The 26,703-nt window shown below is 45.1% G+C and overlaps 1 protein-coding gene and 1 non-coding gene across 2 annotated transcripts; both read right to left on the reverse strand.

The window, feature by feature from the left end:
• Positions 1-4,200: 4,200 nt before the first annotated feature.
• LOC100452761 (histone H3.3A) lies at positions 4,201-5,781 on the reverse strand. Its single transcript, XM_002823088.6, has one exon. The coding sequence runs from the start codon at positions 5,185-5,187 to the stop codon at positions 4,777-4,779; it is 411 nt and encodes a 136-aa protein (XP_002823134.1). The 5' UTR covers positions 5,188-5,781; the 3' UTR covers positions 4,201-4,776.
• Positions 5,782-17,624: 11,843 nt separating this feature from the next.
• On the reverse strand, positions 17,625-17,730 carry LOC112135933 (U6 spliceosomal RNA). Its single transcript, XR_002917159.1, has one exon. It is a non-coding gene; the product is annotated as a U6 spliceosomal RNA (small nuclear RNA).
• Positions 17,731-26,703: the final 8,973 nt, after the last annotated feature.

Raw genomic sequence — 26,703 nt, forward strand, 5'->3', positions numbered from 1 at the left:
TTCCTTTTTGCTTAAATCTTTATGTTATTGGCAAAAGCTCAGATAGGCTTTAAGCTATGAATACAACTTCAGAAGGGCTAATATCTAATTCCAAAAAAAAGAGGCCGGGTGCAGTGGCTCACACCTGTAATCCCAGCACTTTGGGAGGCCGAGGAGGGTAGATCATGAGGTCAGAAGTTCAAGACCAGCCTGGCAGAGATGGTGAAACTCCATCTCTACTAAAAATACAAAAATTAGCTGGGCATGGTGGCAGGTGCCTGTAATCCCAGCTACTTGGGAGGCTGAGGCAGAGAATTGCTTGAACCCGGGGGCTGGAGGTTGCAGTGAGCCAAGATCACGCCACTGCACTCCAGCCTGGGTGACAGAGTGAGACTCCATCTCAAAAAAAAAAAAAAAAAAGGAAAACCATCTTTTCTAAAAATCATTAAAACAATTGAAGTTAGTTTTTGAATAAGAAAATAATGCCTAAAACAAATCTATATCACTAGGTAACATGAAATCTTTATCTCCTCGAGATTCCAAGGACTTTCTATTTAGTACACAAGAAAAGAACCAATTTTTCCAAAACCAAAAAGCCAAGCCTGTTAGCACTTACTATCACAAATGGTTACCACAAAAACAAAATAATGAAGGTTGAATTTATGGCTTACGTAAAAGGGAAGCCTCTAGGATCTTTAAACGTATTTTTTTCTATTTTTAAATATAACACATTCATTGTAGAAATTTTGGAAACATAGTACAAGGAAGAAAATTTTTATAACTTATAATCACATTGCTCAGAGATAACATTTTGTTAATGTTTTTGCATAGTTTTTTTTCCAACTTTTGTCTTCCTCTTGTCTGCTTTTTTCTCACATATTTTTTATTATGAGCAGTGCCATAGCATACATAAGCTTTTCTCTTTTCTTTTTTTTTTCGAAACGGAGTCTCACTCTGTCGCCCAGGCTGGAGTGTAGTGGCACAATCTCAGCTCACTGCAAGCTCCGCTGCCCGGGTTCACACCATTCTCCCGCCTCAGCCTCCCGAGTAGCTGGGACTGCAGGCGCCTGCCACCACACCCGGCTAATTTTTTGTATTTTTAGTAGAGACAGGGTTTCACTGTGTTAGCCAGGATGGTATCGATCTCCTGACCTCATGATCCGCCCACCTTGGCCTCCCAAAGTGCTGGAATTACAGAGGTGAGCTACTGCTCCCGGCGCTTTTTTCTTTTTTTTTTAAGATGGCATCTCACTTTATTGCCCAGGCTGGAGTGTAGTGGCTCAATCTCTGCTCACTGCAGCCTCTGCCTCCCGGGTTCAAGTGATTCTCCTGCCTCAGCCTCCCCAGTAGCTAGGATTACAGGCGCCCACTACCGAGCCTGGCTAATTTTTGTATTTTTAGTAGAGATGAGGTTTCGCCATGTTGGCCAGGCTGGTCTCGAACTCCTGACCTTAAGTGATCCGCCTGCCTCAGCCTCCCAACATGCGTGAGCCACCGTGCCCGGCCAGCATTACATAAGCTTTCAAAACATGATTTTTTACTATCATATTCTAAAAGATTTTTTTTTTTTTTTGAGACTGAGTCTCACTCTGTCTACCAGGCTGGAGTGCAGTGGTGCGATCTCGGCTCACTGCAAGCTCCGCCTCGCGAATTCACGCCATTCTACTGCCTCAGCCTCCCGAGTAGCTGGGACTACAGGCGCCCACCACCACGCCTGGCTAATTTTTTGTATTTTTGGTAGAGACGGGGTTTCACCATGTTAGCCAGGATGGTCTCCATCTCCTGACCTCGTGATCTGCCTGCCTCGGCCTCCCAAAGTGTCGGGATTACAGGCGTGAGCCACCACGCCGGGTCAAAAGATTATTTTTTAATCTGAAATTATTTCCAAGGTAAATATTTTTCTTCCAGGTATTGTCCTAAGGACCCAAGTTCAAAACCTTGCATTACTCTGGTCGCCCTTTCTTTTTTTTTGTCTTATGAGAAATCAAGTCTGAATTGATTTGGTTCAGAATCAAACCTGAATCTGATCACTAAATTCTATTAATTCTTTTCTTTCTATGTCTATCCACATAGCTCTGGCCCGGCCACGCCCCTGTTTCCTCAGCCCAGATTTTTGAAGTACTTTTCTGACTTTATTTCTTTGTAGCCTCTTTTCTCTATGGTAATCTATTTTATATATCTCTGCATCATCACCCTGACAAAAATATTGACTGCCTCTACCTTGTATGGCAGAGGTCCCAAACTTGAGCTCCAAGGCTGAACATAGTCTACAAATTTGTTTTACTACAACTCCACAGTGCTCTGACCATTATTTTTAAATTTGTTGGAATCCTTTCAATGGGCCCTAGGTTTCACTGATTTGCGTTACCTGCCTGGCCTCTAGGCTTCCAGGTATGGCTAAGTAGACTTTGCTTTTTTTTTTTTTTTTTTCTGAGACAGAGACTCGCTCTGTCTCCCAGGCTGGAGTGCAATGGCGTGATCTCGGCTCACTGCAACCTCCACCTTCTGGGTTCAAATGATTCTCCTGCTTCAGCCTCCTGAGTAGCTGGGATGACAGGTGCATGCCACCACGCCCAGCTAATTTTTGTATTTTTAGTAGAGACGGGTTTTCACCATGTTGACCAGGCTGGTCTCAAACTCCTGACCTTGTGATCCGCCTGCCTCGGCCTCCCAAAGTGCTGGGATTGCAGGCGTGAGCCACCGCGTCCAGCCGACTTTGCATTTTATAACTCCAGAGGGCACTGTGCACATAACATAAAAAGTTGTGCAGTGCACAGCCTATACAATCTGCACAACTCTACCTGGTGGCCCTATGGGAGCCTATGGACGTTTAGTGTGAACTCTAGTCTGTAAAACTAATACCATGTCTAGCCCTGCGCACTGTATCGACTAATCAAGCCCATCCTGTACCATAGTCTGGAAAAGGCTGACATTCCTAAAAGCTTTGCACTCTAAGATAAGCCACGAAAACCAGAAATATTTGGAAAGCCTTGAATTCCAAGATAAGCCATAAAGTTATTTTTTACGCAAAAGACAGAAACATATTGTTTTTCTTTTTATCAAGACTGACCCCAAAGTTATCCACTCAGAATTGTTGATTAATATATAACAATCTGAGCTGTCTCCTGACTTTGTGATTTTTTTTTTTAGACAGAGTCTTGCTCTTGACACCCAGGCTGGAGTGCAATGGTGCGATTTCGGCTCACTGCAACCTCCACTTCCTGGGTTCAAGCAATTCTCCTGCCTCAGCCTGAGAGTAGCTGGGATTACAGGCGCCCACCACCACATCCAGCTAATTTTTGTATTTTTAGTAGAGACGGGATTTCACCATGTTATAGTTCCAATACTTTTTAAAAAATTAGATGTGCTAGTTCTGTACTAACTTGTCTTTTTTTGCAAGTTAAAATGCTAGTCAGTTCTCAAATTTGTCTCTGAATTTTGCAGGATAGAGTATAAAATTCCTTAAATCCTAATTCCAGGCTCTTTACAACGTGGGCCCTACATCCCTAAAGTTTTCTCCTTTGCATAAATACTACACTTGAGACAAACTAATTGTTTTCCCCCAACGTAAACTTTACAATTCTCTTCTGTTGCATTTCTACTCTCCAATATTTCTGATTCTTTTCCTCTCTTTTTTTTTTTTTTTTTGGATAAACAAGTTTATTTGTAAATTTAGTCAACATACATAATTAACCTAAAAACTTCAATAAGATAAATTTTAAAACCACTTGGAAGGCCATCTCTATAAAAATGATTTTCCCAAAACAGTAACCAGATGTAGCCTAACCCAACACCATCTTAACTGGCAGAGGTTCAGTGGGCTGGAGCTTTGTGTTCCTCCCCAACACCAAGTTTTTATAATACAAATGCCACAAGAAAAAGAACTTCAGTACTGTTTCCTCTTAGCAGAGGAGAAAGACTCAACCTAGTTATGAGACCAACCACACAACACAATGAAAAGCTGCACTAACTAGTTCAGAATATTAGTTAACAGATGATGCTGGTGTGAATAACTCATATTTTTTTCTAGAGCCCTTATAAATAAAATCCCCCAGTTAGTGTTTGCATTATCAGCTAAAGGGTTAGTTAACATGCGGTAGAATGAGGACTTAAGCAAGGTATAAATGCGCATAGCATTTTACTACTATGAGAACAAGTGCAGTCAGAAGAAAACCAACTGGACTCTAAATTACACACACCTTAATGACAAGACTCCCCCACCACTTGTGAATGTAAAACATTTAATTTGAAAATGTTGACACTACAATATATAAAATAGCTATTATAAATGCACATAGTGTATTCCATAGCTGCCAGGTTTACTTTTTTTTTTTTTTTTTAAAGGAAACTGTAAGTTACACTGTGGTTAAGGTTTGTATCTTCACCCTTGAAAAAGCCTACATTCTATCACAGTGATGTATGGTCAGACTTAACAGCTCCAATTGTTAAACACTTGGATCAAGTCATAACCAGTTTTATTGCAAAAGGACCCTGTACACATTTATCAATTCTAGTACCTTAATAGCTACCCAACAAGTCATTAACATACAGAAACATGCATCATGAGAAGCAAGAAATATCACCCATCCCTTCTGCGTATTAGCAACTTGTCATTCCTGAGCAACAGTGCTCACATCACTGAGGTCTGTGAACAGTCACTTTTCGCATTCATCCTGAGTGAAAAATGGACTGACTTAAGTACAAATGCAACATATTATAAACAATTTTTTACAAAAAAGTCACAAACCAAAGTATTTTACAGAATTTACTACAAAACGCCATAAAAACTGCCTTCACTTAAGCTCTCTCTCCCCGTATCCGGCGAGCCAACTGGATGTCTTTGGGCATGATGGTGACTCTCTTAGCGTGGATGGCACACAGGTTAGTATCTTCGAACAGACCCACCAGGTACGCTTCGCTAGCCTCCTGCAGCGCACCGATGGCTGCGCTCTGAAACCTCAGGTCGGTGTTGAAATCCTGCGCGATCTCCCTCACCAACCTCTGGAAGGGCAGCTTCCGGAGGAGCAGCGCGGTCGACTTCTGATAACGACGAATCTCTCGAAGCGCCACGGTCCCGGGCCCGTGGCGATGAGGTTTCTTCACCCCGCCGGTAGAGGGGGTGCTTTTCCTGGCGGCTTTCGTGGCCAGCTGTTTGCGGGGGGCTTTCCCACCGGTGGATTTACGAGCAGTCTGCTTGGTTCGGGCCATTTTCTTTCACCCAACGCCGAAGTTTCAGGCCACTTCTCCGACCTCCGCGCCGCTTCCGCTGCCCGAGGAAGAGCCTCAGTCGCGAGCGAAAAACCGACACTGGTCCAACGAACGACCAAACCGCTCTGCGCTCTCCTCTGTCTTATATCTTCATCCCTTCCATTCTTCAAAGCCCATTTCGGTGTTTTGTTTTTTGTTTGTTTTTGTTTTGTTTTTTGAGACGGAGTCTCGCTCTGTTGCCCAGGCTGGAGTGCAGTGGCGTGATCTCGGTTCACTACAACCTCCGCCTCCCAGGTTTAAGCGATTCTCCTGCCTCAGCCTCCAGAGTATCTGGGATTACAGGCGCCTGCCACTACACCTGATTAATTTTTGTATTTTTAGTAGAGACGGGGTTTCACCCTGTTGGCCAGGCTGGTCTCGAACCCGTGACCTCAGGTGATCCGCCCGCCGCAGCCTCCCAAATTGCTGGGATTACAGGTGTGAGCCACTGCGCCCAGCCTTTCAAGGCTCATTTCAATCCCACCTCCTTCACAAAGCATACTTTAGCCACCTTCGTTTTCATCCTTTTTTTCTCTGCACTCTTTCTACCCTTATCATTTACTTGACAGTATGCAAATTCTACATGTATATGTATTTCTCATTTATTTTTAGTAATTACCTTTTTTCTTATTATAAAAGTAATACTTGTCCAATTTAAAATACAAAAAATACAGAGAAACAAACTGAAATGTTGAATCACATGTGATAAACACACACACACGCACAAGTTGGCTGAATATCTGTTACTGGGATAACAGTATCTGGGATGGGGAAAGAATCATCTAGTCATCTGCCAAGAGGTATAAACCTAAAGCTTAGAAACCGAAATCTGACTTTATAAATGTTACAGTTCTATATGATATTTGTTCCATGGAGTAAATCACAAAATTTCTCTCTCTCTTTTTTTTTTTTTTTTTTGAGATAGAGTTTCACTGTCCTTGCCCAGCCTGGAGTGCAATGGCACGATCTTGTCTCGCTGCAACCTCCACCTCCCAGGTTCAAGCAATTCTCCTGTCTCAGCCTCCCAAGTAGCTGGGATTACAGGTGCCTGCCACCACACCTGGCTAATTTTTGTATTTTCAGTAGGAACGGGGGTTTCACCATTTTGGCTAGGCTGGTCTCGAACTCCTGACGTCAAGTGATCCACCCACTTCGGCCTCCCAAAGTGCTGGGATTACAGGAGTGAGCCACCTGCCTGGCCACAAAGTATCTCTTTTGTCAGGTGAGTTTTTTAACTTTTAGAAATATGCCACAAAGTGAGCCAGGCACAGTGGCTCAGCCTGTAATCCTAGCACTTTGGGAGGCCGAGGCAGGTGGATCACGAGGTCAGGAGTTTGAGACCAGCCTGGCCAACATGGCAAAACCTGTCTTTACTAAAAATACAAAAATGAGCCAAGTGTGGTGGCACACGCCTGTAGTCCCAGCTACTCAGGAGGCTGAGGCAGGAGACTTGCTTGAATCCAGGAGGCAAATGTTGCAATGAGCCGAGATTGCACCACTGCACTCCAGCCAGGGTAACAGACAGAGTGAGACTTTGCCTCCAAAAATAAAATAACGAAAAGCTATCGGATTGGCCATTGATACTTTCCACATCTGAAGAAATCTACCTTATTTTCAAAAGGGCAAAAAAAAGGAAGGGTTATCCGCCCCAGGTTAAAATATAGTAAAATCTCTGAGTAATTCATAACAAATAAAGCACCTTCACACTACCATAAATCTCTACACTGTGTTCCAATCTGTTGAGTGCCTGAATCCAGTGACAGCTTTGGAGGTCCCCTTCCTCCGTAATCTCTGTGCAGACCCTCAACCTCACGCCAGATGCCTTTTGGAGTTTTCATTCTTTATTATAAACAATTGATAGTTTCTCAAACTTTTATATATAGCGTAAAGAAAATCCGTACCCGGCCGGGCGCGGTGACTCACGCCTGTAATCCCAGCACTTTGGGAGGCCGAGGCGGGTGGATCACTAGGGCAGGAGATCGAGACCATCCTGGCTAACACGGTGAAACCCCGTCTCTACTAAAAATACAAAAAAATTAGCCGGGCGCCGTGGCAGGTGCCTGTAGTCCCAGCTACTCGGGAGGCTGAGGCAGGAGAATGGCGTGAACCCGGGAGGCGGAGCTTGCAGTGAGCCGAGATGGCGCCACTGCACTCCAGGCTGGGCGACTGAGTGAGACTCCTTCTCCAAAAACAAAAAAAGAAAATCTGTACCCTTACTACTACACTAGGGGCACAGGGCGGGGAAGAGACTCAAAGAGTAAGAGCTACTACTGTTTGCTGAACACTTTATGTACTGAGTACATTCCATCCTCAGAACCAACCTTAAGCTGTTAATCATCCTCATTTTACAGATGAGAAAATGAGGCTCGGAAGAGTTAACTAACCTAAGAGACCCTGAAGCCCTAGCATTTTCCACATGGAACATTTTCCCCTACAGGTCCCCTTTGCCTGCAGTTGTTCCTTCCACCTCTTCCTGCGCGGGATCTTAGCCCCTAACTGTTCCTCCTGTCTAGGCTGATAAATCCAAAGTGCCCAAACAGTGGCTGCTCATCTGCAACATTGATTCCTCCCTCTTTCAAGAATCTCTGACCAACTCTTCCCCAAACTAGCTGCATTCTGGCTGACAATCCCCTCTCCCACTCCAGCTAAAATTTGATAAAATTCTTGCTGTTTCTTCCCCCAAGACAGGCCGTTTTTTAGCTCCTTCTCAGGCCTGACATTTTGAATAATGTCTATGCTAATGGAGATTCAGACCCTGATCTCTTCACTGCCGTACTATACTGGTAGTTTTCAACTTTAAAAGTCACTGGTTGAATTGTTTGTTTGCAACTTGAAATGTCCTTTCTCATAGAAGTGATACCATGGTCTGAGGCCAGCCTTTTCAGCTGTTACGATCATCCTGAAGCTGCCATAAGTGGAGGAAACAAGGCAGTAATGAAATAAAAGATTGCATTTAAGTAAATGAAAGAAACAGGTTTTGGTAGAGTGACCATATAATTTACTATCCAACCAGGAAACTCCGGAGAGTGAAAAGGTGCTATTAATAATTACACCAGGACAATAGGCAGGCATAAACTGAGGCTGTCCTGGACACATCAGGATATATGTTCACTCTAGGTGTAGGTCACATCAGAATGGCTTTGAGCAATTCACCCTAACTTCCTTGAGCCTCAATTTCTTCTTTTTTTTTTTTTTTTTGAGACAGGGTCTCATTCTGTCGCTCAGGCTAAAGTGCAATGGTGTGATCTTGGCTCACTGCAGCAGCCCCAAACTCCTGGGCTCAAGCAATCCTCCTGCCTCAGCCTCCCTTGTACCTGGGACTAGAATCGCCCCACTAAGCCCGACTAATTAAAAACAATTTTTTTTTTTTTTTTTTGAGATGAAGTCTTGCTGTGTTGCCCAGGCTGGAGTGTGGTGGTACAATCTCGGCTCACTGCAAGCTCCGCCTCCCGGGTTCATGCCATTCTCCTACCTCAGCCTCCCGAGTAGCTGGGACTACAGGTGCATGCCCAGCTAATTTTTTGTATTTTTAGTAGAGATGGGGTTTCACCTTGTTAGGATGGTCTTGATCTCCTGACCTCGTGATCCGCCCGCTTTGGCCTCCCAAAGTGCTGGGATTACAGGCATGAGCCACCGCGCCCGGCCAAAGACATTTTTTTTTTTTTAGAACTGGAATCTCACCATGTTGCCCATGCTGGTTTCAAACTCCGATCCTCAAATGATCCCACTGCCTCAGCCTCCCAAAGTGCTGGGATTATAGGTGTGGGTCACCGTCTCCAGCCTGAGCCTCAATTTCTTTATTGTGAAATGGGAGGATTGACATTATGGGGTGATTGTGAGAATGACATAAGTCAGAGTCTATCGTGCACAATTGAACTTGTAAAGTACCATATAAATATACTTTTTCAGATAATAGTTATGACTAATACTGTTACAGGAAAGGGATCCCGATCTAGACCCCAAGAGAAGGTTCTGGGTCCTTCACAAGAAAGAATTTGGGGCAAGTTCACAAAGTAAAGTGAAAGCAAGTTTATTACAGAAGTAAAAGAATAAAAGAATGGCTACTCCATAGGCAGAGCAGTGGCATGGGATGTTCAACTGAGTACATGTATAGTTATTTCTTGATTATATGTTAAACAAGGGGTGGATTATTCATGAGTTTTCCAGGAAAGGGGCAGGGATTTACCCTAACTGAGGGTTCTTCCCCTTTTAGACCATATAAGGTAACTTCCTAATGTTGCCATGGCGTTTGTAAACTGTCGTGGTGCTGCTGGGAGTGTCTTTGAGCATGCTAATGCATTATAATTAGCGTATAATGAGCAGTGAGGACATCTAGAGGTCACTTTCATCACCACCTTGTTTTTGGCAGGTTTTGGCTGCCTTCTTTATGGCATTGTTTTATCAGCAGGGTCTTTATGACCTCTATCTTGTCCTGCTGACCTATCTTGTCCTGTGACTAAGAATGCCTAACCTCCTGGGAATGCAGCCCAGTAGGTGTCAGCCTCATTTTACCCTGACCTTATTCAAGATGGAGTCCCTCTGGTTCCAATGCCTCTGACAATACTGCTGCCCTGAGGTGCCTGGTGCTGATTAGACCGCGATCAAGTGGATATTTGCTGTTGATTGATGTTGCTCTCCTCTGTGCCACTCTCCCTATGTGGGCAGTCTCTTCTAACTGCGGGAACAGCAAACCAACCAGTGAGAAAGGCCATTGTCATTTCTTTCTTTTGTGTGCCAAAGCACACAAACCACTTAGAGAATATTAAAGAATATGTTCTATTTCCTTCCAGAAAAAAAACCCACACTTTTTTTTTTTTCTTTTTGAGACAGAGTCTGGGTGGAGTGCAGTGGTACGATCTTGGCTCACTGCACCCTCTGCCTCCTGGGCTCAAGCAATCCTCCTACCTTAGCCTCCAGAGTAACTGGTACTACAGGCACATACCACCATACCTGGCTAATATTTTTGTATTTTTGGTGAAGATGGTGTTTCGCTGCGTTGCCCAGGCTGGTCTCCAACGCCTGAGCTCAAGCCATCTGCCTGCCTCCGCCTCCCAAAGTGCTGGGATTATAGGCATGAGCCACCGCGCCTGGACTCACACATTCTGTTTTGATTGAAGTATAAAATGAGTTAGTGTTGGTGAGTAAAACATGAAATTTATAAACCCAAACCCCAATCAGCAAGCTAGTGAGAGAGAGTGCTCAGCATGGGTGCTCAGCCCGCAGGAAGTCCTTGAGCACAGGCTCACCTCACTTTTCACTTACAATTGAAAATCTGCACTCAGGTTATGTCATCTTTGGATACTCCCTCCTCAGACTTCTCCCCAGATCTCTATGCAAGGGGGCACTAATTAGACCAACGTGCTTTGCAGCCCTTGTTGACTATTTCCTTCACTTCTCATTATAACATTGCCTTGAGGAGGAGACACTTCTACAGTAACCAGGACATGCCCAGGAACTTCCATTATGTGGGGCCCTTTACCCACCTTTTTGGCCAGCTTCCAGTGTTCTTGACTTACTGGAGATCTGGTAGTCTTACAGCCAAAACATAATTTGGTTTTCATTCTCTTATCTCATGTCTGAGAACCAGCTATTCAGCTTCTTCCCTCATTGCTGACTGGGGCGATTTTTCCATGGAACTAAAAATCCTCCACATACCCACTCTATATGACCTTGTTCTTTATTTTCCAAGGTTCTTAACCTAATACAGTTATTATTTACAATTCTGTGTAAATCCTGTGTGGGATTTTTTACATACTATAACCATTCATGCATTTAACACATATTTTTTGAGTGTCTAGTATATACAACAGGTATTGGTCTAGGTCTAGGGCTGTATCAGTGAATGAAACTAAGTCTTTACTGTCAGGGAGTTTACATTTAATTGGGTGACACAAAAACTACAATAGACAGATAATGTGTCTATTATACAAATGATAATAGGTGTTATGGGAGAAAATTATTATAGTGTAAGGAGGACAGGTAGTCCAGGGGAGGGGTGTGGAAATACTGCTTTACACAAGGGTAGTCTGGGACAGCTCCACTGTCAAGGTGGTATCTGAATAGAAGTGAGAGAGCAAGCCATATGGATATGTGATGAAAGTGTCCCTGGCCGGGCGCGGTGGCTCACGCCTGTAATCCCAGCACTTTAGGAGGCCGAGGCGGGCGGATCACGAGACCATCCTGGCTAACACGGTGAAACCCCGTCTCTACTAAAAATACAAAAAATTAGCCGGGCGCGGTGGCAGGTGCCTGTAGTCCCAGCTAATCGGGAGGCTGAGGCAGGAGAATGGCGTGAACCCGGAAGGCGGAGCTTGCAGTGAACTGAGATCGCGCCACTGCAGTCTGGCCTGGGCGAAAGAGCGAGAATCCGTCTCAAAAAAAAAAAAAAAAGAAGAAAAAGAAAGTGTCCCAAGTAGAGGGACGAGTAAGTTCAAAGGTCCTGAGGTGGAAGCAAGCTATGTTCAGGGAATGGAAAGGAAGCCAGTGTGTCTGGAGCTGAGGGACCAAGGGGGAGAATATAAGGAGAGGAGGTCAGGGAGGCCAGGGATGGGTATGGGTAGTAAAATCATGAGTGAGATGGGAAGTCACTGGAGGTTTTGAGCCAAAATGTGACCTAATCTTACCTGCATTTTCATAAGATCCCTCAGAATACCAGAACAGACACAGAGAAGTATAGCGTTAGGAAGTTATTGCAATCGCTGAGGTGAGAAATGATGATGGTTTAGACCACGGGTAGTAGAAGTGAAGTGGTAAGAAGTGGTCAGTTATAAACCATCATGAAGAATAAATGGAAAAAGAAAAGAAAAGAAGTAAATTACTAATTAAAAAAAGAAGTGGTCATATTATGAGTATTTTGTTTTGAATTTAAAGTTAGTCAAGTTTGTTAAATGATTCATGTAGAGTATGAGAGAAAGAGAGAAGCCGAAGATGACTCCAAGATTTTTACCCTAAACATGTAAAAGAAAAGTTTTTCTTCACTGAGATGGGGAATGCTTTAGGAAGAAAATTAGGAGGTTTTTTTTTTTTTTTTTCCAGATAAATTGAGTTTGGTTGAGCACAGTGGCTCATGCCTATAATCCCAGCACTTTGAGAGGCTGGGGCAGGTGGATCACTTGAGCCCAGGAGTTTGTGACCAGCCTGGGCAACATAGCGAGACAACATCTCTACAATTTTTTTTTTAATTAGCTGGGCAGGCATGGTGGCACACATCTGTGGTCCCAGCTACTCTGGAGACCGAGAGGAGAGGATCACTTGAGCCTGCGAGGTCGAGGCTGCAGTGAGCTATGATGGAGCCACTGCACTCCAGCCTGGGCAACAGAGCGAGACTCTGTCTCAAAAAAAAAAAAATTGAGTTAGAGATGCCTATCTAACATCCAAGAGGAGATGCTGAATCCACAGGAGTTCAGAGGAGGGGCCCAGGCTAGAGGTCTAAATTGGGTTATCAGCTTGTAGATGATCTTTAAAGACATATGAATAGTTAAATCCACCTAAGGAGCAAGAGTAGACAGAGAAGGGAAGAGGTCCATAGAGTGAGTTCTGGGGCTCCGCAGAAAAGAGTTGGGAGTGATGTAGAGGAATTAGCAAAGGATATTGAGAAGTAGCAGCCGGGGAAGCAGGAGGAGAGTCGAGAGACAACGATGGGCTGGGCGTGGTAGCTCAGGCCTGTAATCCCAGCACTTTGGGAGGCTGAGGCGGGAAGATCACCTGAGGTCAGGAGTTCGACATCAGACTGACCAACATGGAGAAACGCCCTCTCTACTAAAAACGCAAAATTAAGCTGGGCGCAGTAGCTCACGCCTGTAAACCCAGCACTATGGGAGGCCGAGGCGGGCGGATCATGAGGTCAGGAGATCGAGACCATCCTGGCTAACACAGTGAAACCCCGTCTCTACTAAAAATACAAAAAAATTAGCCAGGCGTGTTGGTGGGCGCCTGTAGTCCCAGCTACTCGGGAGGCTGAGGCAGGAGAATGGCGTGAACCCGGGAGGCGGAGCTTGCAGTAAGCCGAGATAGCGCCACTGCACTCCAGCCTGGGCAACAGCGAGACTCTGTCTCAAAAAAAAAAAAAAAAAAAAAAAAACCCGCCAAATTAGCCGGGTGTGGTGTTGTGCGCCTGTAGTCCCAGCTACTCAAGAGGCTGAGGCAGAAGAATTGCTTAAACCCGGGAGGTGGAGGTTGCGGTGAGCCGAGATGGCGACCTTGCACTCCAGTCTGGGCAACAAGAGTGAGACTCCGTCCTAAAAATAAAAAAATGAAAATAAAAAGAGACAGCCAGGCCAGGAGTGGTGGCTTACACCTGTAATCCCAGCACTTTGGGAGGCTGAGGTGGGTGGATCACCTGAAGTCCAGAGTTTGATACCAGCCTGACCAACATGGAGAAACCCTGTCTCTACTAAAAATACAAAATTAGCCGGGCGTGGTGGCGCATGCCTGTAATCCCAGCTACTCCGAAAGCTGAGGCTGGAGAATGGCTTGAATTCGGGAGACGGAGGTTGCTGTGAGTCAAGATCACGCCATTGCACTCCAGGCTGGGCAACAAGAGCGAAACTCCATCTCAATAATAAATAAATAAATAGATAAATAAATAAATAAAATGATGTTGCAGAGGCCAAGTGAAGAAAAGGTCCATTATCATACTCCAAAATAATAGGCTTCCTTGGCTGGGTGCGGTGGCTCACACCTGTAATCCCAGCACTTTGGAAGGCCAAGGGGTCAGCTCATGAGGTCAAGAGATGGAGACCCTCCTGGCCAACATGGAGAAACCCCGTCTCTACTAAAAATGCAAAAATTAGCTGTGTGTGATGGCTTGCGTCTGTAGTCCCAGCTACTCAGGAGGCTGAGGCAGGAGAATGGCTTAAACCCGGGAGGCGGAGGTTGCAGTGAGCTGAGATTGTGCCACTGCACTCCAGCCTGGCGACAGAGCAAGACTCTGTCTCGAAAAAAAAAAAAAGCCTTCCTTTTTTATTTTGTCACATGATATTAATTTACTTGTATATCTCCTTCACTAGACTGTTGGATTTTGTGGCCTGGGAATATATCACATCCATTACTCATCTCTAGGGCTTATGCTTAGCTCAGTGCCTGACACATGTTAGACTTTTCTCCTTTTTTTTTTTTTTTTTTCAGACGGAGTCTTGCTCTGTCACCCAGGCTGGAGTGCAGTGGCACTATCTTGGCTCACTGCAACCTCTGCTTCTGGGGCTCAAGCAATTCTCCTGCCTCAGCCTCCAGATTAGCTGGGATTACAGGCGCCAACCACCATGCCCAACTAATTTTTGTATTTTATTTTATTATTTTATTTATTTATTTTTGAGACATGGTCTCACTTTGTCACCCAGGCTGGAGTGCAGTGGCGTGATCTCGGCTCACTGCAACCTCTGCCTCCCAGGTTCAAGCGATTCTCCTGCCTCAGCCTCCCAAGTAGCTGGGATTACAGGTGCCTGCTACCACGCCTGGCTAATTTTTGTATTTTTAGTAGAGACAGGGTTTCTCCATGTTGTCCAGGCTGGTCTCAAACTCCTGACCTCAGGTGAGCCACCCGCCTTGGCCTCCCAAAGTGCTGGGATTACAGGGGTGAGCCACTGTGCCCAGCCTAATTTTTGTATTTTAGTTAAGACTGGGTATCACCATGTTGGCCAGGCTTGTCTCGAACTCCTGGCCTCAAGTGTTCTGCCTGCCTCAGCCTCTCAAATTGCTGGAATTACAGATGTGAGCCACAGCATCAGATCTAGGCTTTTCTTGGTGGGAATATTTTTCCTTCTTTCACAAAACCTTTTATTTTGAAAACAATATAAACTAGAAAAAAGTTGCAAGAATAGTAGTGCAATGAACTGAAACACCCTTCACCTAGATCACTAATTGTTAGTAAACATTTTGCCACATTTGCTTTTTTTTCTCTCTCTCCATTTGAAATTAAGTTATAGATATCACAACCCAACATGCCTAAATAATTTAGCGTCTATCCTTGAAGAAAGATATTCTCGTACCGTACAATCACCAAATTCAGGACATTTAACATTGATACACTATGATTATCAATATATAGTCCATATTCAAATTTTGCCAATTGTCCCAATAATGCCTTCTGTAACAATCCTTCTCCCTTCACATGTTTCATTTAGTTCTTGTGTCTATTTGGGCTCCTTTAATCTAGAACGGTTCCTCAAACTTTGTTTTCTATGACACGAACATTTTTGAAGTGCACAGTGTTGACAAAAAGAGTCAAACTCTGTAAAATATTTGAAGAAATTTATTCTGAGCCAAATATGAGTGGTCTGTGACACAGCCCTCAGGAGATCCTGAGAACATGTGCCCAAGGTGATTGGGTGCAGCTTGGTTTTATACATTTTAGGGAGGGCATGAGACATCAATCAAATACATTTAAGAAGTACATTGGTTTGGTCCAGAAAGGCGGGACAACTCAAAGCAGATAAGGCAGTGGAGGGGTGGGGAGGGGTCGGTCGGGGGGCCTTCCAGGCTATAGGTAAATTTAAACATTTTCTAGCTGACAATTGAGTGAGTTTGTCTAAAGACCTGGGATCCATAGAAAGGAAATGTTCAGGTTAAGATAAAAGACTGTGGGGGCTGGGCACGGTGGTTCACGCCTATAATCCCAGCACTTTGGGAGGCCGAGGTGGGCAGATCACGAGGTCAAGAGATGGAGACCATCCTGGCCAACATGGAGAAACCCTGTCTCTACTAAAAATGCAAAAATTAGCTAGGGTTGGTGGCAGGCACCTGTAGTCCCAGCTACTCAGGAGGCTGAGGCAGCAGAATTGCTTGCTGGGAGGCAGAGGTTGCAGTGAGCTGAGATCGCCACTGCACTCCAGCCTGATGACAGAGGGAGACTCTGCCTCAAAAAAAAAAAAAGAAAAAAAAAAGACTGTGGAGACTTGGCTGGCCGGGTGGCTCACGCCTGTAACCTCAGCACTTAGGCCGGGCGCAGTGGCTCACGCCTGTAATCGCAGCACTTAGGCCAGTCGCATTGGCTCACACCTGTAATCCCAGTACTTTGGGAGGCCTCAGGATAGCCTGAGGTCGGGAGTTCTAGACCAGCCTGGCCAGCATTGTGAAACCCCTTCTCTACTAAAACTACAAAAATTAGCTGGGCATGGTGGTGGGCGCCTGTAATCCCAGCTACTAGGGAAGTTGAGGCAGGAGAATGGCTTGAACCCAGGAGGTGGAGGTTGCAGTGAGCCGAGATGGTGCCATTGCACTCCAGCCTGGGCAACAGCATGAAACTCCAACTCAAAAAAAAAAAAATTAGCCGGGCATGGTGACGTGTGCCTGTAATCCCAGCCACTAGGGGGCCTAAGGCAGGAGGATCACTCAAACCTGGGAGGTGGAAGTTGCAGTGAGATGAGATGGTGCCATTCTACTCCAGCCTGGGCAACAGAGTGAGACTCCATCTCAAAAAAAAAAAAAAAAAAAAAAAGATTGTGGTGACCAAGTTTCTCTTGAACTCTTATAGTGGCTGCCCTTAGAGAGAATAGATGACAGATGTTTCCTATTCAGACCTTAAAAGGTGCTAGACTCTTAGTTAATCTCTTCAGGAGTGCTCGCTTTGGCAGCACAAATATATATAATAATCTCTTCAGGATTAGGAGGGCCTGGAAGAAAAAGATCTAGCTATGTTAATAGAGATTCTTTACAGACGCGAATCTTCCCCTACAAAGGACAGCTTTGCAGGGCCATTTCAAAATATGGCAAAGAAACATGTTTTGGGGTAAAATATTTTGACTTTCTTCTTTGTCACATAATGTTATGCCAGAGTCAGACTGGAAAGTACGTCACGATATATAGGGTTAAATCAAACCCATCTGATGAGAATTTATAGTTTGTATGGCATGACTCTCCAGACCCTTAAGATAGGAATTTAGGCAAGATGAAAAAAAAATCAGAGCTTAGTCTTCACAGACAAATAGATTTTTAGAATGTTCATCAATTTAGTTTTCTAAATGTCTCTTCATGATGAGGTTTCTTCCATTTTGGGCAGTAAACTACATAAATGATCTTGTATATATATATTAGACATACAGGCCCAGAGCGGTGGCTTATGCCTGTAGTCCCAGCACTTTGAGAGACTGAGGTGGGCCTCACTTGAGGCCAGGAGTTCGAGACTAGCCTAGGCAACATGACAAAGCCACATCTCTACTAAAAATACAAAAATTAGTTGCATGTGGTGGCATGGGCCTGTAATCCCAGCTACTCAGGTGGCTGAGGCAGAAGAATTGCTTGAACCCAGGAGGTGGAGGTTGCAGTGAGCCAAGATCATGCCACTGCACTCCAGCCTGAAAGACAGTGAGGCTCTGTCTCAAAAAAAAAAAACCACAAAAAACAAAAAGAAAACCCACAATGTTGGGTGATTCACTATTAAAGAGTAATTTACCAATTAAGAAAAAAATATGGAGCACGAATTTCCATGTCAGCATGTCATCCTTTCACAGGAGGCATGCTAATCTTCTTTGTATCATCCAATTTTAATGTATATGCTAGGCCGGGCGCAGTGGCTCATGCCTGTAATCCCAGCACTTTGGGAGGCCAAGGCAGGCAGATCACGAGGTCAGGAGATCGAGACCATCCTGGCTAACATGGTGAAACCCCGTCTCTATTAAAAATACAAAAAATTAGCTAGGTGCAGTGGCAGGCACCTGTAGTCCCAGCTACTCAGGAGGCTGAGCCAGGAGACTGGCATGAACCTGGGAGGCGAAGCTTGCAGTGAGCCGAGATTGTGCCACTGCACTGCAGCCTGGGCAACAGAGCGAGACTCAGTCACACACACACAAAAATATATATATACACACACACACACACACATACATATATACCCATATACATATATACACATATACACATATATACATATATACACATATATACATATATACACATATATGTATATATACACACATATACACATATACACATATGTATATATACATATATGCACATATGTATATACACATATATGTATATATACACGTGTACATATATGAACATATACACGTGTACATATATGTACATGTATGTACATATGTACGCATATGTGCAGGTACATATACATGCATATGTGTACCGGTACACATATACACATATATACACATATATATGCTGAAGCAGCATAATTTACCAGTTTTTTAAAGGAGGATTATGTCAAATCAAAAACTGTGATGGGACCAGGCAAGGTAGCTCATGTCTGTAATACCAACACTTTGGGAGGCCAATGTGGGAGGACTGCTAGAGGCCAGGAGTTTCAGACCAGCCTGGGCAGTATAGCAAGACGCTGTCTCTAAAAAAAAAAAAAAAAGGAAACTGTGATGGGTGTGAGATCTTACCCTACTTGCATAGTCATAAATAAGCACATAGATAGATATGATAAATAAATAGATACTAGACGAAACATCAGGTCTCGGAGTCAAAGATCAGAGCTTTATTTACTCACAGCAATAAGAGTAGCCACAGTGACATTGCTGAGTTGTCCTCAAGCCTGAGAATTCATATAGGAAAGAGACTCTCCTCAAAGGAGAGGGAAAAGCTTTGTTCCCTAAGGTAAACACATTTTCCTTAGGAACAAAAAGGAAAGGATTTTGTGGATTCTCAGCTTTTGGAATCTAAATATCTATCTCTACTGGGAAGATAAAACCAGCCTCTTTGAGGCTTTTCTCCACTTTTGACATGCAAATTCATGGAGAGATAGTTCTCTACATTCTTTCGGAGATCTTTCTAGGGAGGAGGGGAAGTTCCCTATCCTGGAATGTAAGGCTCTGCCTCCAGGTAAGATAAGAGAAGTTTTATTATCCTTTAAGTGGAAGCCAGTGTCTCCATAAAGAAGGTTGTAGAGAACAAATATTTATGGGGGAAATGAAAGCAAGCATTCTCATTTTCATAGTAGATCAATATCTGTGGTTCAAGAGGCTGAGTTTGCAGGAACACTGAGTAATACAGAGAAAATGTATTTCCCACAGACTATAGTGCAAAACTTCAGAATAGATAAAAGTTGACTTTAGTAACACATGGACATCCCTTTTGCCCTCCTTCCCTCCCATTTACTGCATCTTTTCTTTGATCTTTGGTGCTCTCACAGGACTCTACCCTGTACTTCTATTTTGGGGTATGGACCCCTTCCCAAAAGACTCTCTGTTACAAGAGTATTTTTCCTATATTTTATATCCCATACTTTTAGAGTAGCTCATCTCAGCTAGTTGTTAGAAGGAAAGCAAACTAAGTCAAAATTAGTCATCAATGAATTATTAGCTTTTAGTACTGCGGGAGATTTCTTTTTTTCATGAGTACCAATACTTGTTTTGTGGATGGGAGACACTGTGAAAATAAAGTGAGGTGGAAGAAAAAGGTTTGTGAAAGCATACTTGTAATTCATAAAATACCATATAAATGAAAGTAGATTTGTGTAATAATTCTAAACCAAAAATAAAATTCTAAGGCCCCCCCAACCATCTGAATGGACTTTCTCCTGGCCAGGGCACTTTTAAAATTTAACCTGAAAGACTGGTTCAGGCCATGATGGAAAGGAGGGGTCAGACATGCCTCGTTATACCTCTCCGGCATTAACATCAACACAGAATTCAGTCTGATAAGAAACATTTTACAGCCTCTTCTCTCTGAAGCCCACTACCTGAAAGCCTCCTCTGCAAATCAGAACTTTGGTCTCCATAATCCTTCATCTTAACCCAGACATTTCCTTTCTATTCATCCAGGTCTTTAGATAAACTCAACCAATTGTCAACCAGAAAATTTTCAAATCTACCTGCAACCTGGCAGCCCCCTTCCAGTTGTCTTGCCTTTCTGAACCGAACCAGTGTATTTCCTAAATGTATTTGATTGAAGTCTCATGTCTCCCTAAAATGTATAAAACTAAGCTGCACCCCATTCGCCTTGGGTACACATTCTCAGGATCTCCTGAGGGCTGTGTCATGGGCCATGATCACTCATGTTTGGCAGAATAAATTTCTTCAAATATTTTACAGAGTTTGACTCTTTTCGTTGACATAATTATGCACCGAGACTTGGGAAAGAGAAGACACTTATCGCAGTGTATTTTAATACATATTAGGTTGACTTCCTGCGTTTTAGTGCATAGGTCTTCATTTTCCTGCCTCTGTTTCAGGGCCACAAGATAGCTGCTGTACCCACATGTCAGGCCTCTGAGCCCAAGCTAAGCCATCATATCTCCTGTGACCTGCACGTATACATCCAGTTGGCCTGAAGTAACTGAAGAATCACAGAAGAAGTGAAAATGGCCCATTCCTGCCTTAACTGATGACATCCCACCATTGCCATTTGTTCCTGCCCCACCTTAACTGAGCGATTAACCTTGTGAAATTCCTCCTCCTGGCTTAGAAACTCCCCCACTGAGCACCCTGTGACCCCTGCCACTGCCTGCAAGAGAAAAACCCCCTTTGACTATAATTTTCCACTACCCACACAAATCCTATAAAACAGCCCCACCCCTATCTCCCTTCGCTGACTCTTTTTGGACTCAGCCGGCCTGCACCCAGGTGAAATAAACAGCCTTGTTGGTCACACAAAGCCTGTTCGGTGGTCTCCTCACACGGATGCACGTGACACCACAGAGTCACGTTTATATTCCTGGCAGAAAGAGGAATATAAAGTAAAGTAAGAAGAAGGCAAATAAGCTTTGTCTTTTTATGCTGAAAAGGACACTACCTTCAGAAACCACCTTCATCTTATTGCTAAGAGCAGCGTCACATGACCAGCACAAGTGCAAATGAGGATGGGAAAGTGAGTTTTTAAATTGAACACATGGCTATTTCAAATAAAAACAGGGTTCTATTACAAAAAATGTGTGTGTGTGTATGTGTGTGTGTGTAGAGGGGGATATTTTTTAAATAGGCAACTAATAGTGTTAACTTCGTCCAGCAATTTTACCTCCAGGAATGTATCCTATAGCGATATATGAGGACTAAGCTCTGATTTTTTTTTTTTGCCGAAATTCCTATCTAAGGGGTCTGGGGAGTCATGCCCTACAAATCATCAGTTCTCATCAGATGGGTTTTATTTAATCCTGTATATTGTGACTTACTTTCCAATCTGACTCTGGCATAACAAGGAAGAAAATCAATATTTTACCGCAAAACGTTTCTCTGCCATATCTTGAAATTGCCCTGCAAAGTCTCTTGTGGGAAAAATCCACATTCTGTAGAGAATCCCCTTTCCCCCTTTGTTTTCCTTCCTTCCTTTCCAGATCCAGGAGATAATCAGCTAAGAGCCAGGCATCCTTCTAAGTGCAATAAGAAACATTTTACAACCTGCTCTCTCTGAAGTCAGCTATCTGAGAGCTTCCTCTGCACAATAAAACTTGGTCTCCACAATCCTTTATCTTAACCTGAACATTTTCTTTCCATTGATCCCAGGCCTTCAGATAAACTCAACCAATTGTCAACCAGAAAGTATTTAAATTTACCTATAGCGTGGAAGCCCTGGCTTTGCGTTGTCCTGCCTTTCTGAACCAAACCAAGGTATTTCTTAAATGTATTTGATTGATGTCTCATGTCTCCCTAAAATGAATAAAACCAAGCTGGCCGGGAGCAGTGGCTCACGCCTGTAATCCCAGCACTTTGGGAGGCCGAGGTGGGCAGATCACAAGGTCAGGAGATCGAGACCATCCTGGCTAACACAGTGAAACCCCGTCTCTACTAAAAATACAAAAAATTAGCCGGGTGTAGTGGCGGGCACCTGTAGTCCCAGCTACTTGGGAGGCTTGAGGCAGGAGAATGGCGTGAACCCGGGAGGTGGAGCTTGCAGTGGGCTGAGATCACACCACTGCACTCCAGCCTGGGTGACAGAGCGAGACTCCGTCTCAAAAAAAAAAAAAAAAAAACCAAGCTGTGCCCCGACCACCTTGGGCACTTGTTCTCAGAATCTCCTGAGGGCTGTGTCATGGGCCACGGTCACTCATATTTGGCTCAGAATAAATCTCTTCAAATATTTAACAGAGTTTGACTCTTTTCATCAACATAGCCGCTGTGGCAGAACCTGTTGGTATCCCCACCTCAATCCCTGGGGATCCCTGCTACCATTTTGTGGTGTGCATTCCCCCAGGAGCTGTGGGCGCTGCTGGTAATGGTTTGTACCTACAACCCCAGGGGACTGGACTTGGATGATTAGAGCCACCTGGACATGAGGTTCATGGGAGTTATGTGCTGCTTTAACCAGTGACTGTCTATGGTGAGGTACAAATGTTCTGGTCCCTTGCCTAAGGGCAGACAGATTCTGCTTGCGCTTTATGCTTCAGGGCTCCCGGTAGGAACAGGCTGAGTCTAGACTTCCCCTGAAACCATTCTTGCTTTCCTTCTTCCTCTCCCCTGGCCTGCTTCCCTCCCTCACCCTCCTAGATTTCTACCTAGACTACTTTCCTAATAAATCACTTGCCTACGAAGCTCCACCAGTCTCAGGTTCTAGGGAAATAGACTGAAGACATTCACGCATGCACAAAATGACATATACAAGATTATCCATTGCTTCATTATTCATAATAGGAGAAGACTGTTAACAAGCAATGTTCATCACTAGGCTCCTGGTTAAATAAAGTACAGCTGCCCCAGGAGGGAAACTAGGGGTTCAGGAATAGGGTGAAAAGTAAACTTTCACCAAACTTTTAGTTCTGATTTTTTTTTTCTTGAGACAGTCTCCCCCTTGCCCAAGATGGAGTGCAGTGGCACGATCTCGGCTCACCGCAACCTCCGCCTCCTAGGTTCAAGTGATTCTCCTGCCTCAGCTTCCCGAGTAGCTGGGATTACAGGTGTGCATCACCACACCCGGCTAATTTTTGTATTTTTAGTAGAGATGGGGTTTCACCATGTTGGCCAGGCTGGTCTCAAATTCCTGACTTCAGGTGATCCGCCTGCCTTGGCCTCCCAAAGTGCTGGGATTACAGGTGTGAGCCACAGTGCCCGGCCTCTTTCTGAATTTTGAACCATTTGGATGTATTGCTTTTTTTTTTTTTTTTTTTTGAGATGGAGTCTCACTCTGTCACCAAGCTGGAGTACAGTGGTGAGATCTCGGCTCACTGCAACCTCTGCTTCCTGGGTTCAAACGATTCTCCTGCCTCAGCCTCCCAAGTAGCTGGGACTACAGGCATGCGCCACCACTCCCGGCTGATTTTTATATTTTTAGTAGAGACAGGGTTTCACCATGTTGGCCAGGCTGGTCTCGAACTCCTGACTTCAGATGATCTGCCTGCCTCGGCCTCCCAAAGTGCTGGGATTACAGGCGTGAGCCACCATGCCTGGCCTGCTTATTTTTTAAAAATATAAATTAATGTTAAAATAATTAATTAAGGCTGGGCACAGTGGCTCACACCTGTAATCCTAGCACTTTAGGAGGCTGAAGCAGGTGGATCACTTATGCCCAGGAGTTCGAGAACCCGACTGGGCAACATGGTGAAACCCCATCTGTACAAAAAGTAAAAAAATTAACTGGGCATGGTCGTGCATGCCTGTATTCCCAGCTACTTGGAAGGCTGAGGTGGGAGGATCACTTAAGACTGGGAGGTTGAGGCTGCAGTGAGCTATGATTGTACCACTGCACTCCAGCCTGGGTGACAGTGAGATTGTTTCCAAAAAAAAATTAATTAATCAAAAAATCCACTAAACAAGTAAATTGGATACTTAGGTGAAAATCTTAAGTGTAGGCCGGGCGCAGTGGCTCACGTCTGTAATCCCAGCACTTTGGGAGGCTGAGGCGGGCGGATCACAAGGTCAGGAGATCGAGACCATCCTGGCTAACATGGTGAAACCCCATCTCTACTAAAAATATAAAAAATTAGCCGGGCGCAGTGGCGGGCGCCTGTAGTCCCAGCTACTCCGGAAGCTGAGGCAGGAGAATGGCATGAACCCGGGAGGCAGAGATTGCAGTAAGCCGAGATCGCACCACTGCACCCCAGCCTGGGTGACAAAGCGAGACTCTGTCTCAAAATAAAAAAAAAAAAAAAAAAAGAAAATCTTAAGTGTAAGTACCTAAACAATCTATTAAATGACCTGTGAAACCAAGAGCTCCTAATACTATGACCAAAGACTGAAGCTCTCTATGAGATGCCAGCCACTCAATAGTGCACTTTTTCTGAGAAGATATAGACAGTCACTCAGAATTGTGATGTAATAATTAGTAATGTGGGGAAGTAAATAAATGTCTCAAAGTTTTGCTTTTTAAAAATGATTAGTAAATAGTAATAACAAAATTGTTATTTATGGAAGGATGAGTCTGTGGCCTATCTCTCTTCCCTTTTATGTCTACATTTCTCACAGTCATCTACACTCCGTCACCCTGTACTTATTCCTCTGACACTGCAATCTAGCTTCATCCTCACCTCCCGAATGACTCTTCGCAACACTGTCAATGACCCCTTTGTCTTTCCATCCAGTGGCTGTCTTTCAATCCTCGTATCCCTTAACTCTCAGCAGCATTCTGTGACATCGTGTCTGGAATTGGTGGGTTCTTGGTCTCACTGACTTCAAGAATGAAGCCACGGACCCTCGCGTTGAGTGTTACAGCTCTTAAGGTGGTGCGTCTGGAGTTTGTTCCTTCTGATGTTCGGATGTGTTCGGAGTTTCTTCCTTCTGGTGGGTTTGTAGTCTCGCTGGCTCAGGAGTGAAGCTGCAGACCTTCGCGGTGAGTGTTACAGCTCTTAAGGCAGCGCGTCTGGAGTTGTTCGTTCCTCCCAGTGGGCTCGTGGTCTCGCTGGGTTCAGGAGAGAAGCTGCAGATCTTCGTGGTGAGTGTTATAGCTCATAAAAGCAGCGTGGACCCAAAGAGTGAACAGTAGCAAGATTTATTGCAAAGAGCGAAAGAACAAAGCTTCCACAGCGTGGAAGGAGACCCCGGCGGGTTGCCAACGCTGGCTCAGGCAGCCTGCTTTTATTCTCTTATCTGGCCCCACCCACATCCTGCTGATTGGTAGAGCCAAGTGGCCTGTTTTGACAGGGTGCTGATTGGTGCGTTTACAATCCCTGAGCTAGATACAAAGGTTCTCTACGTGCCCATCAGATTAGTTAGATACAGAGTTTCGACACACAGGTTCTCCAAGGCCCCACCAGAGCAGCTAGATACAGAGTGTCGATTGGTGCATTCACAAACCTTGAGCTAAACCACAGGGTGCTGATTGGTGTGTTTACAATCCTTGAGCTAGATACAGAGTGCCAATTGGTGTGTTTACAATCCCTGAGCTAGATACAGAGTGCCGATTGGTGTGTTTACAATCCCTGAGCTAGACATAAAGGTTCTCCAAGGCCCCACCAGAGCAGCTAGATACAGTGTCTATTGGTGTACCCACAAACCCTGAGCTAGACACAGGGTGCTGACTGGTGTGTTTACAAACCTTGAGCTAGATACAGAGTGCCGATTGGTGTGTTTAGAATCCTTGAGCTAGATACAGAGTGCTGATTGGTGTGTTTACAATCCCTGAGCTAGACATAAAGGTTCTCTAAGGCCCCACCAGACTCAGGAGCCCAGCTGGCTTCACCCAGTGGATCCCGCACCGGGGCTGCAGGTGGAGCTGCCTGCCAGTCCCACGCCTTGCGCTTGCACTCCTCAGCCCTTGGGTGGTCGATGGGACTGGGCGCCGTGGAGCAGGGGCGCGCTCGTCGGGGAGGCTCCGGCTGCACAGGAACCCACGGAGGTGGGGGAAGGCTCAGGCATGGTGGGTTGCAGTCCTGAGGCCTGCCCCGCGGGAAGGCAGCTAAGGCCTGGCAAGAAATCGAGCACAGCGGCGGTGGGCTGGCACTGCTGGGGGACCCAGTATACCCTCCACAGCCGCTGGCCTGGGTGCTAAGTCCCTCATTGCCCGGGGCCGGCAGGGCCGGCCGGCTGCTCCGAGTGCGGGGCCCACCAAGCTCACGCCCACCCGGAACTCCAGCTGGCCTGCAAGCACCGCACGCAACCTCGGTTCCCGCTAGCGCCTCTCCCTCCACACCTCCCTGCAAGCTGAGGGAGTGGGCTCTGGCCTTGGCCAGCCCGGAAAGGGGCTCCCACAGTGCAGCGGTGGGCTGAAGGGCTCCTCAAGTGCCGCCAAAATGGTAGCCCAGGCAGAGGAGGCGCCGAGAGCGAGCGAGGGCTGTGAGGACTGCCAGCATGCTGTCACCTCTCAACATGATGCTCTCCTGGTGTTCTGCCTGCATCTCTGCTCATTTCTTTTTAGTCTCCTTTGTCAGTATGAACTGACAAAGGAGTCAGTTCTTCTGCCAGTCTTTTTTTTTTTTATTATTGAGACGGAGTTTCGCTCTTAGTCCAGGCTGGAGTGCAGTGGCGCGATCTCGGCTCACTGCAACCTCAGCCTCCTGGGGTCAAGCGATTCTCCTACCTCAGCCTCTCCAGTAGCTGCACCTGCCACCAGGCCCAGCTAATTCTTTTCTTCTTCTTTTTTTTTTTTTTGAGACAGAGTCTCACTCTATCCCCCAGGCTGGAGTGCATACTCTGTCCCCTAGGCTGGAGTACAGTGTCGCAA

The sequence above is a fragment of the Pongo abelii genome, chromosome 10, assembly GCF_028885655.2.
Source record: "Pongo abelii isolate AG06213 chromosome 10, NHGRI_mPonAbe1-v2.0_pri, whole genome shotgun sequence".
In the NCBI taxonomy this organism is placed as follows: Eukaryota; Metazoa; Chordata; class Mammalia; order Primates; family Hominidae; genus Pongo; species Pongo abelii.